This window comes from Dromiciops gliroides, chromosome 5 (genome assembly GCF_019393635.1).
Source record: "Dromiciops gliroides isolate mDroGli1 chromosome 5, mDroGli1.pri, whole genome shotgun sequence".
In the NCBI taxonomy this organism is placed as follows: domain Eukaryota; kingdom Metazoa; phylum Chordata; class Mammalia; order Microbiotheria; family Microbiotheriidae; genus Dromiciops; species Dromiciops gliroides.
Window position 1 is genome coordinate 234,449,992 of NC_057865.1, and position 12,076 is coordinate 234,462,067.

The 12,076-nt window shown below is 39.4% G+C and overlaps 1 protein-coding gene across 2 annotated transcripts in view; it reads left to right on the forward strand.

Annotated features, from left to right (window-relative positions):
- SRGAP1 (SLIT-ROBO Rho GTPase activating protein 1) overlaps window positions 1-12,076 on the forward strand; it is a 357,119-nt gene that overhangs the window by 286,965 nt on the left and 58,078 nt on the right. For both annotated transcript variants that reach the window (XM_043967043.1, XM_043967042.1), the window contains exon 11: window positions 7,446-7,473. In XM_043967043.1, the coding sequence (XP_043822978.1) occupies window positions 7,446-7,473 (28 nt within the window). The remainder of the gene's footprint in view (window positions 1-7,445; window positions 7,474-12,076) is intronic.

The window sequence follows — 12,076 nt, forward strand, 5'->3', positions numbered from 1 at the left end:
AATCCAGGGGCAGCTAGGTGGCGCAGTGGATAGAGCACTGGCCCTGGATTCAGGAGTACCTGAGTTCAAATGCAGCCTCAGACACTTAACACTTACTAGCTGTGTGACCCTGGGCAAGTCACTTAACCCCAATTGCCCCACTTAAAAAAAAAATAATAATAATTAATCAAGATTAGAGAAATGCAAATTAAAATAACTCTGAGGTACCACCTCACACCTATCACATTGACTAATATGACAAAAAAAGGAAAATAATAAATATAGGAGAAGCTGTAGAAAAATTGGAACACTAATGCATTATTGGTGGAGCTGTGAACTGATCCAACCATTCTGGAGAGCAATTTGGAACTATGCCCAAAGGGCTATAAAACTGTGCATACCCTTTGACCCAGCAATACCACTATTAGGTCTTTTTCCCAAAGAGATCATAAAAAAGGGGAAAGGACCCACATGTACAAAAATATTTATAGCTGTTCTTTACATGGTGGCAAGGAATGGGAAACTGAGGGAATGCCCATCAATTGAGGAATGGCTGAACAAGTTGTGGTATATGAATGTAATGGAATACTATTGTGCTGTAAGAAATGATGAGCAAGGGCAGCTAGGTGGTGCAGTGGATAAAGCACTGGCTCTGGATTCGGGAGTACCTGAGTTCAAATCCGACCTCAGACGCTTGACACTTACTAGCTGTGTGACCCTGGGCAAAGTCGCTTAACCCTCATTGCCCTGCCAAAAAAAAAAAAAAAAGGGAAAAGAAAGAAAGAAATGATGAGCAGGTGGATTTCAGAGAAACCTGGAAGGACTTACATGATTTTATGCTGAATGAGATGAGCAGAACCAGGAGAACATTGTATACAGTATCAACAACATTGTGTGTTGATCAACTGGGATAGACTTGACTCTTCTCAGTAATGCAGTGGTCCAAGATAGTTCCAAAGGACTCATGATGGAAAATGCTCTCCAAATCCAGAGAAAAGGAACTGTGGAATCTGGATGCAGATTGAACCACATTATTTCTATTTTTTTGTTTTTGTTTTTTGAGGTTTTTCCTTTTTGCTCTGATTCTTCTTTCACAGCATGACTGATGCAGAAATGTGTTTAATGGGATTGTACATATATAACCTGTATCAGATTGCTTGCTGTCTTGGGAAAGGGGAAGGAGGGGAAAAAATGTGAAACTAGAAATCTTATAAAAACAAATGTTGAAAACTATCTCTACATGTAACTGGAAAATAATAAAATACTTTTATGGAAATTAAAAAAATAAGTAATCAAGAAATGCCCTGCCTTTATGGGCAGCAAAGTGGCTCAGTGGATAGAGCATCAGACCTGGCCCCTGACACACTAGCTGTGTGACCCTGGGCAAGTCACTTAACCCAGTTTGCCTCAGTTTTATTCATCTGTAAAATGAGCTGGAGAAGGAAATGTGGTCACAGAGAGTCAGACCTGACTGAAACAACTCAATGATAAAAACCCCACCTGTATGTAGGCTAAAAGAAGGTATCAGTGATCCTGGATGATGTAAAGTCACCATAAAAGGGGCCACAAAGATTTGAGGTGGCACAACAGAAATTGTGAATTGTATTATACATATTACTACAAAAGTTACCTTTGTGGTAAAAAAACAAGTAGCTCTAAACCCAAAGATTTTGCAATGGATCTTATACAGCTAAAGTTCTAACTACAGACATGGGTTTGCCTAGCTCTTTCTTTGCTTTCAGACCCTTTCGCTTTAGGACATTATCCTCCTTCCAGTCATCCAGGTTCACGACTCTGGTTCATCCTCAGCTCTTCTGTCTTATGTCACATAACCAGTCAGTTGTCCAGTCTTGTCATTCCTTTCTCCATACCTCTTGTATATCCCCTTCTGTCTGCATATACAGCCACCACCCTCATTCAGGTCTTTGTCAATCTCTTCCCTAGACTACTGCAAAAGCTTGCTTACATGGTCTCTCTAACTCAAGTGTACTCCAGTACAACTTCCATTGACAATGGGATTTTCCTAAAGCGTAGATGTGACCAAGGTCAATCTGTCTATCTCTTCTCTTCTCTTTTCTCTCTCTCTCTCTCTCTCTCTCTCTCTCTCTCTCTCTCTCTCTCTCTCTCACACACACACACACACACACACACACACACACACCCCTACTGCCTCCAACATCAAAGATAAAGTCCTTTGTTTGACATTCAAAGCTCTTCACAACCTAGATCCTTCCTGCCTTTCTAATCTTTTTTTACATTCTAGTGCCGTGCACTCTAACCCTACTGGCCTACTTGCAACCTTATACACAACACAACACAACACTCCATCTTCTCTCTCAATGCCTTTGTCTGCTAGAATTCTCTCCCTCCCAACCTGATTTAGAATCCTTGGCTTCCTTTAAGACTCAGACCAGATACCACCTTCTCCAGGAGACTTTTCTTGGCCTCACCACCCCCCTCTTTAAGGCTGCCTTCTATCAACTCTGGATATCTCTTGAATGTTCTGATTTATAGGTGTTGTCTTCTTCATTAGAATGTCAGCCACCTGAGGATAGGACTACATCCCCAATGCTTAGCACGGTGTCTGGCACAGAGTAAAGAATTTAATAAATGCTTACTTACTGATTTACACTTTTATAAAACTTACTTTGCTGTTGTCACAGCCGCAGAAGTGATGCCATTGAAATGATCATCTTAATTATCTAAGTTCACTGAAATTTAGGAAGAAACTAGGTAATAGGTTTACATAGAAAAAGCCCCCAAAAGCTTTATTTTTCAATAACTCATAATACAATAACAGCATTTTAATGGCACAGGGTTTTGTACATTTTTGGTTTTTTGTTTTGTTTTTTAACAAAATTGAATATAATGAATGTATATAGGAGGAATCAGTCTGGACTTCTAAAAAACTGGGCAATGAGCTCTTCTAATCAGTGTCATATTTGGGTTGTGTGTTTTTTTGTTTTGTTTTGGGTAATGTTTTTGTTCTTTTAAAGTTAAGACTTTAAGAAATCAGTACAAGGATTTTGGTTTTGGGGGGTTTTTCCGCTTCATACAGAGGGTCAGACACTGGAAGCTCATTCCATGTCTGTTTCTAGTCCATGGCCTAAGGCTTCTGAGAACAAAATGAAGTAGGTTATTTGGCTGCATTCTTTTATTGCCATTTGAGTTAGTATATTTTCCAAAGAAAACCTGACTATGAATAATTGCTTTCTCTAAAACCATACCTCCATAGATGCTTCTCCTTTTAAGGAAATGAGAAAGGTTAGGAAATAGCATATGAAAGCCTTCAGGAATACATTTGTCAAATATACTCTGTATCTCCATCCAGTTTTAGCTTTTTGGTTGTTAAAGCTTCTATTAGGTTTCAGTTTTACATTTGTGAGCCTTGGAATTACATAGAACTCTACAAATTATCTTTCTGAGTGAGTATTCAAGGGAATTTATGCTGTTAATGGCACTTAGAGAAGACAAATATTAGACCCATAATTTCAGTGGAATTGAGATGAGGAAATCCCATGTTCCTATGCTGGTCAACACCTTGGCTTCAAATTGCAATCTTAAAGAGTTGATGCAGGGACTAAGAGGTTAAGTGACCTGCCCAGGGTCATACAGCCATATAAAAGGCAGGACTTGAACCCAGGACTTCTGGACTCTGAGTTTAGCTCTGTATTTGCTATGACATACTGCTTTTCCCAATATTATGTGTTGACAAAACACATTTGTAAAACTTAAGAATGAGGCTTAGTTCTTGTAACATACTGATGGGCTTTTACAAATATCTGCACCTGGGCAATAAATCAAGCACCTACATATTTCTCTATGGATGATAAAACCCTGCTTCCTCCTGACTGCATTGCCAGTCATCTTCTCCCCAACCCAATTGATCATGGGGATCAATAAGGAATTTCTGGGTCATGCATGTCCTTTGGGGAGGGGTCGGAGTCCAGCCCCAACTTCATGGTAGGTATTCCAGTCCACCCTTACAGGAACGAGTACAGAGTTCTTTTGTTGTTGTGGTCCAGTCGCATCTGACTTTTTGTGACCCCATTTGGGATTATCTTGGCAGAGATAGTGAACTGGTTTGCTATTTCCTTCTCCAACTCATTTTACAGATGAGAAAATTGAGGTAATCAGGATTAAGGGACTTGTCCACAGTCACACAGCTAGTGTCTGAGACCAGATTTGAACTCACAAAAATATCTTCCTTTGTCCAGAGGCACATTACTCTATCCACTGTTCCACCTAGCTGCCCATTATAGGTTCTTACTCCCTTAATAATAAAGTCCTTCATAATAAAGACTTCTTGACCCTAGGCAAGTCACTTAACCCCAATTGCCTCACAAAAAAATAATAATAATAAAGACTTCTCTCTTTAATAGTAATTAGAAGCAGCAGCTATGGGGGAGGGGGGTCATTGAATTTGGAATCAGAGGACCTGGACTTTAATAAACTCTGCCTTTTTTTTTTAATCAGAAAATTTTTTTGTAAATAGTACTTTATTTTTTCTAATTATGTATAGTCTTCAGCATTCATTTTTTATAAGATTTTGAGTTTCAAATTTTTTTCTTCCTCCCTTCCCCCTCCCCAAGATGGCAAGCAATCTGATATGTTACACATATGCAAACATTTAAATATGTTTTCACATCAGTCATGTTGTGAAAGAAGAAATAGAACAAAAGGGAAAAGCCACAAAAAAAAAGAAGTGAAAATAGTAGGCTTCCTTCTGCATTCAGACTCAGTTCTTTCTCTGGGTATGGAGAGCGTTTTCCATCCTAAGTCTTTTGTTATTGTCTTGGATCACTGAGAAAAGCTAAGTCAGTCATAGTTGATCATGGCACAATGTTGCTCTTACTGTGTACAATGTTCTCCTGGTTCTGTTCACTTTACTTTGCATCGGTTCATATAAGTCTTTCCAGGTTTTTCTTAAATCTGTCTGTTTATCCTTTATCATAGCACAGTAGTATTCCATTGCATTCATATACCACAACTTGTTCAGCTATTCCCCAATTTCCTCAATTTCCCATTCTTTGCCACCACAAAAAGAGGTGTTGTAAATATTTTTGTACAGGTGGTTCCTTTTCCCTTTTTTATGATCTCTTTGGGATACAGACCTAGTGGTGGTATTGCTGGGTCAAAGGGTATGCACAGTTTGCCCTTTGGGCATAGTTCCAAATTGCTCTCCAGAATGGTTGAATTGGTTCACAACTCCACCAACAATGCATTAGTCCTGGACTTTAATCTCAACTTTGTCATTTGATATCTGTGTCCTTGGGCAAGTAGCTTCTCTGGGCCTCCTCTTAAAATGAGGGGTTGGGCTAGTTGATTGCTAAGTTCCCTTCCAACTAGAAACCCTGTGATTCCATGTATGACTTTAAGTGAGTCAGCTCTTCTCTAAAAGGTAACTACTGGTTTAGCATCTTTCATCAACTGGAGAGCTGCCAAATACCTGATGGGCTAGTTAGTAGACAAGAGGGGATGCTTGCCTAGAAAGTCCTCTAGTGACCTGGGTAGAGTTCATTCATCACCTACAACAAGGCAGTTAAAAACTTTGTCCTTGCATTGCTCAATTTAAGTTGCTCAAAGGACTTCATGGAGTGAGTAGTATAACACACACACAGAATACCAGGGGTGGGAAGAGAGACCTGACAAATGAGGGAATCGGGAAAGGTCTCTTGTAGTGGGACAGAGCTAGAGATTACAAGAGGCTGATTGTAAGAACATTCCAGGAATTGTGATATTAAGGGTTGTACAGCAAAATAACCTTCTTGGGCCAGGTCTTTTTCCAAGCTCTTATAGAAGAATGTAGGGCAGTTAGGTGGCACAGTGGGTAGAATGCCAGGCCTGGAGTCAGGAAGACTCAGATACTTCCTCACTGTGTGACCCTGGCCATCACTTCACCTTGCTTGCCTCAGTTTCCTCATCTGTAAAATGAGCTGGAGAAGGAAATGACAAACCACTCCACTATCTTTGCCAAAAAAACCCAAATGGGGTCATGAAGAGTCAGACACCACTGAAACGACTCAACAACAACAACAAAACAAAATAGGACAATGTTGGGTTGCTTAGAGCATGTAGGGGTGCCAAATGCACCCTTTACACTCTCCCAGCCACCCCTGAAATACCAGAGCAGGTGGCAACCTTAAAATTAGCTTAGATTGTGAGAACAAAACCAGAGACATAAAATCCTTAAAAAAAAGGGCCCATCATTTTAAGGGACAGGGAACCCAAAAGGAAGGGTTTTAAGTCATGTGTTAGTAGAAGCAGCTTAACTGAACACTGTCATACCTTAGTGTCAACAATCAAAATGTCATTTATGATTTTAAAATCTAACTACCTCCCCACGCCGATTTGAATCACAGATTGCAGCAAAAATACCAATTTAATCTAAAGTCAGGCCAGTGGTGGTGGTGTTCAGTCACTCAGTCATGTTCAACTCTTTGTGACCCCGTGAACCATACTGTCCATGGGGTTTTCTTGGCAAAGATCCTGGAGCAGTTTGCCATTTCCTTCTCCAGTGGATTAATTCAAAGAGAAGTTAAGTGACTGGTCATGGGGGTCACACAGCTAGTAAGTGTCTGAGGCCAGATTTGAATGCAAGTCCTCCAGGCTCAGTGTTCTATCCAGTGAGCCAACTAGCTGCACTAAAGGGAAGTCAGTACTTCCAAAGAAATCTGTGTGCCCTGGCATATATCTCTAATACAAAGCATTCAAAATAAATAATTGACATTTGAATCCTGCATTTTGGTGGCATTTTATCATTCTATTATCCTTAGCTGTAAGCTAACATCTAAGATCAAGCAAGGCTTAACACATCGAAGAAGAAACATCACACCTCCCTCCCCATTTCCCAAAATTGCCAGATTGTACTCTTCCTCTATTGGGTCCTAGGCAAGAAGATATAGAGTTGTGCTCACAAGAGACCCTCAACTGGTTTTGAATCTTCAGATTCATTTATGTATATTTATTAAGGATTTGCTATGTACTACTATATACTATAATACATATGCTATAGTATATATGTATTTATGCTATATACATATTAAAGGCTAGGGATACAAGAGAAATCGTCCCTGTCCTCAATAAAAATAGGACAGAAGAAAGCTTGGGATAGAAATCAAAGAATGTCTTATGAGAAGGCCTCAATATATAGCTGGCGTAATTCAATAAAAACATAAGCTTGTCTAACTTTTCAGTGACGTTATGCATGATGCCAAGTTGGCCTACAGAATTTTTTTTAATATTGCAAAGGGGACATTGGGAAATATTTGCCTTGGGATGTATTTCTAAGTTTATGTTAACCTCATGTTTCCCAGTAGGATGCTAATATTTACTTAGTGTGTGAGTAATTGTGAACTTGGTGTGCACAAAAAAAGAAAAAGTATTATAAGAATAGGTGATAAATAGAAAATCAGCTTCATTATCTGTTTCCATCAACTTAACCTATTTTCTCTCTCTTCCCTTAGGTCACAGAGCTGAGTATATGACTACAAGGTAGGAAGATGTTTGAATCTTGCTCATAACAAATCTTAGCTACTCTTACCCCTTGTCGAGAGACACCGAAAATTTTAAATTATCAGAAATGGAAAGGCTTTACCCAGTGTATGTGAAACCCATCGATCCGTATGGTAGATTCAGGTTTCTAGTAAAACTGGATTTGCTTTTATGTATTTCTGAGGGCTTCCCAGTAGAATAGTAAAGTGTTCTTTTGAGGCAATTTGGTAACAGGAGCCCAAGGTGAATGGGTTTTGGATTGTCTACATCAGAGCACTGAGAGGCTCCAGAAAGATTTGGGACAAAGGGGCATTATAAGATTGGATCATTAAGTTAACAGCTTACATCATTACATTATTCTGCTAGGAAGCACACCAAAAAAGCCAAATATAGTTACTTCCCCCACACACATACACACCCTCTTCCTTTATAGTGAAGAGAGGGGGATAGAGAATCACACAATCTCAGAATAGGGACAGATCTTAGAAGCTGTCTATTCCAATTCATACATGAATAAGAATTCCTTTTATCCCACCGAAGAGAAGAGATCTTGTAGCCTCTTGTAAGAAAACCTCGAGTGAAGGGAGAACCAATCCCTCCAGAGGCACTTTGGGACAACTCCAATCGTTAGGAAACCTTTCCTAATGTCAGGCTTCTTTTACAACTTTGACCCATTCCTCCTGGCTGTGGTCTGGGGATCAATTATAACAAGCCCACTCCCACTTATTCTAATGATTGGAGGGAGCCACCCTCTCCTCTCCCCTCCCCATCCACCCACTCCCCAGTCCCCAAGACTTTTTTACAGGCTAAACATCTCCAGTTCTTTCAACTGATCCTCATATGAAATGATATTGACACTCTTTACTGCCTTGGCCACCTTCCTCTTGCTACTTCCAGTTTATGAATGTCCTTCTTCTAAAATGTGACACCAGAACTAGAACACTGTAGAAAGCGTCTAATCAGGGCAACAGGACCCAGTCCTAGACACCTAGCAGCCCAAGATAATGTTCCCTTTTTTTTTTTTGGATTCCCTTTTGCATTGTTGACTTACTTCAACTTGAAGCCCACTAAAAAACAAAACAATGGGCGCAGCTAGGTGGTGCAGTGGATAGAGCACCGGCTATGGAGTTAGGAGGACCTGAGTTTAAATCTGGCCTCAGACACTTGACACTTACTAGCTGTGTGACCCTGGGCAAGTCACTTAACCCCAATTGTCTCACCAAAAAAACAAACAAAAAAAACCCATGTTTCTTTTTTTCACATGAACCGCTGTCAAGACCTGTTTTGTCCCGTCTTGCCCTTGTGTTATTTGTGGAACGGTCCTAATGGGGTCATCCTTTGCCCCTTCAAAAAGCACTTTCTTCAGTCTTAGCTTAACCCTTTCAGAGAGTTGTAATTTTTCTTTTATCAAAAGACTTTAGAGTCACAACTGTGGGAGACTGAAGAAAGGATTGTTTAAGCAGATTCTAATTCAGATTCGGAAAAGTTAGGAAGCTTTGGTTTTCTCTTTAAAGGATGATATAGCAGCATTGAGAGCGGTTCTAATCATCCTTAGAAAGATTTTACAGTGGGAAGCCAAGTTTTCTTTGGGCTGAGAGGTACATTTAGGAAATCACTGTATCAGCCCTGTCACCAAAATTGACCAGATGGTTTTCAGAACTTCAATAATGTTCCTATTTGAGAGTGAACTTATCACTCTTTTTTTTTTTAGCAAACCGACTAAACGGAGTTATAGCTACTGTTTTTCCAATGTTTCCAAAAAGAAAACAATGCTAAGCTTTTAAATTCTGTGACAGTTAGCAGTAGCAATTTTGTTTTCTATACCAATCATTTCCCAATATTACACCCTCTCCCACTAATCCCTCTTTTATAACAAAGAAACACAATTAAGCTAAACCAACAAAACAATGCACCTGACAGTACATACCATTCTGTGCCCATGGGCCTCCACCTCTCTACCAAGGTGAAGGAAATGTGTTTTGCAATGTGTCCTCAAGCACCAAGACTGGTCATTGCCTTTGAATGTAGTTTTTATTTACATTATCATAGTCTTTGCATATGTATGGCTCACCAGCAAGATTTGCGGTGTTTCCCCAAGTTCTTCGCATTCAACATTTCTTATGGTATGATAATGTTCCATTATGGCCACAGACATAGTGCCCAATCAATGGGTAACCATCTAGTCTGTTTTTTTGCTACCCCAGAAAGCCTTTGACATAGGCTTTTCCTCCCCTCCTTTTCTGCACTTAATGAAGGACACGCTATTTTAATCTAAAATTTCCTTTGTCAGGCCACTACTTGAACATTGGCCCTGTTTGAGTTCATTTCAGATAATGGCTTCTTTTAATGAAGCGATTGTCAGGCCTTGAGTATAGCAGTTAGAAGTCATTCAAGACACTGGTGCCACTGACCTGTTTCTAATTGTTTCACTTATTCTGAGGCTGAAACATTAGCCATATTCCAAGACCTACATTGAAGACAGATATTTAAATGAGATTCTAGCTTGAAATAAGTCTTCTGATTTCATTTTTTCCTTTACTCAGTGACCTTCCAAAAACAATAGACCAATGGAGAAAGCCCTGATTTTAAAGGACCATTTCATTGTCATGGATTCTAATGAATTGGAAGCTTTTCAATCTGTTTAAAGTGACTGAAGTAGTTAGATGCCACCCATTGTCACATCTTTGCTATTCAGAGGACCCACTGGGTGGCAATTGAGTTGTTCCTTCCCTCCTGGGGTATTTCCTATTCAGTAGTCCACATGCCTTTTCTCACTTCCTAATTAAGACGGCAAAAGCTAACCCAGTAATTGTAGTTATGGGAGAAAATCCCAGCCTACCTAGCTAAGAGCTTGACACACAGTCACAGTCCTTTTCGTTGTCCTTCTCATTATCTTCTGTTGACAATTACAAAGGCACAAATTTGGCTGTGAGTCATGGCATTCAAGGCCTTCTGCCCTATTGGTCAGGTGAGATGAGTTCTTCAGAGATGCTAGGATGCTGACAAGCAGACTGCTTGGGAAACCATCATCTGTTGGTTTCTCTACTTAGGGGCCAAATTGCTTCATTTCCAAGGCAGAAGGACAGAATTCATTCTTTTTTTTTTTTAGTGAGGCAATTGGGGTTAAGTGACTTGCCCGGGGTCACACAGCTAGTAAGTATTAAGTGTCTGAGGCCGGATTTGAACTCAGGTACTCCTGACTCCAGGGCTGGTGCTCTATCCACTGTGCCACCTAGCTGCCCCCAGAATTCATTCTTGATTTTTGCAGTGTTATTCTACAAACATAACCAAGTTTCCCAAGAGACATGATTTCATTAGTAGCTTTTCTATCAGGAAGCTTATGGGTTTGTAATATTTTTTATTCATTAAATAAGTACATTTTCCAAGAATTAGCTTTGATCTATTTCCCATGCCATATTTTCTGCTGTACCTTATTCAAGAACTTTTTTCCCCTTTTTAAAAAGTATCATAAAACCCTATATATCCATAGTAACTGGAAAAAAATGCCAACCAAATATTGTAGGAGAAGGGGCCTACATTTTTATATGATCATCTATAAAGTGATTTGGGGCTGCCCTTTCCAACCCCCCATTTGGAAGACAAGAACCTTTGAGTCCCAACTTTGTTTAACTTTCTGGTCCTCAGGTTTTCTCATCTGTAAAATGAAGAGATTGGAATAGTTGGTCTCTAAGGTTGCTTCTAGTTTTAAATCTGTTTTCCTTATGAGATTTGCCATGGCAGATAGGCTGAAGGGTTCTCTTCTATGGTATATGTCTTATAACTATGATATCAAAACTAAATACGTTGGAAATTAGTTAGGAAGCCTCCGCTCTGGAGTCTGAGCTCTTGTACAGACAAATAGTCCAAATAAAGATTTCAGGCAGGAAACAGGTTCATAGAGGAAAATACATAGAGCTATGTGGGGGAAACACTGGATTTGAAGTAAGAAGACTCATATGGGTTCTAATTCCAGCTCTGCTGCTTGGTCTGAGGCTGTCCATGGGTCGCAATTTACTCATCTATGAAATTAGATGTTTGAACTAAGTTACTTTCTGCCTCCAAATCAATTATTTTAGGTAGATAAATGAATAGATGATTAATAAGGCAGACTCAATCAGATGGAAAAAATACATGGAGTATATTATAATTGTTATATGAAAAACACACATTTAGGTAGTGTCATGATTTGTCTTAAATAATATTGTTACATGAGCTTATTTCCCCTGAGAAAATATTAGAATGGCTCTTCAATTCAATTTAATGAGTTTTAAGCATCTCCTATTAGTCAGACCTTATATTTATATTGGGGATGCAGATACAAAAGTGAGACCACCCCTTCCTTCAAGGATCTTACCTTCTAATAACTGGATACAACACAAAAGTGTGGCCAGGGAAGGGAGTTTTTTGAACCCTGCTTTTGCACTCATAATTTATCCATAACCAGTGGTACCCAGGCTAAAAATCCCAGCATTCTCCTGAGACATTTTTATTATTTAACACTGATAGAATACCAAATTATAACCATAAATCATGTCATTTAAATTTGTAAAATTCCTCCACTATTTTAATAGGCCTGTAATTTCTTACCACATGCTTTATGTTA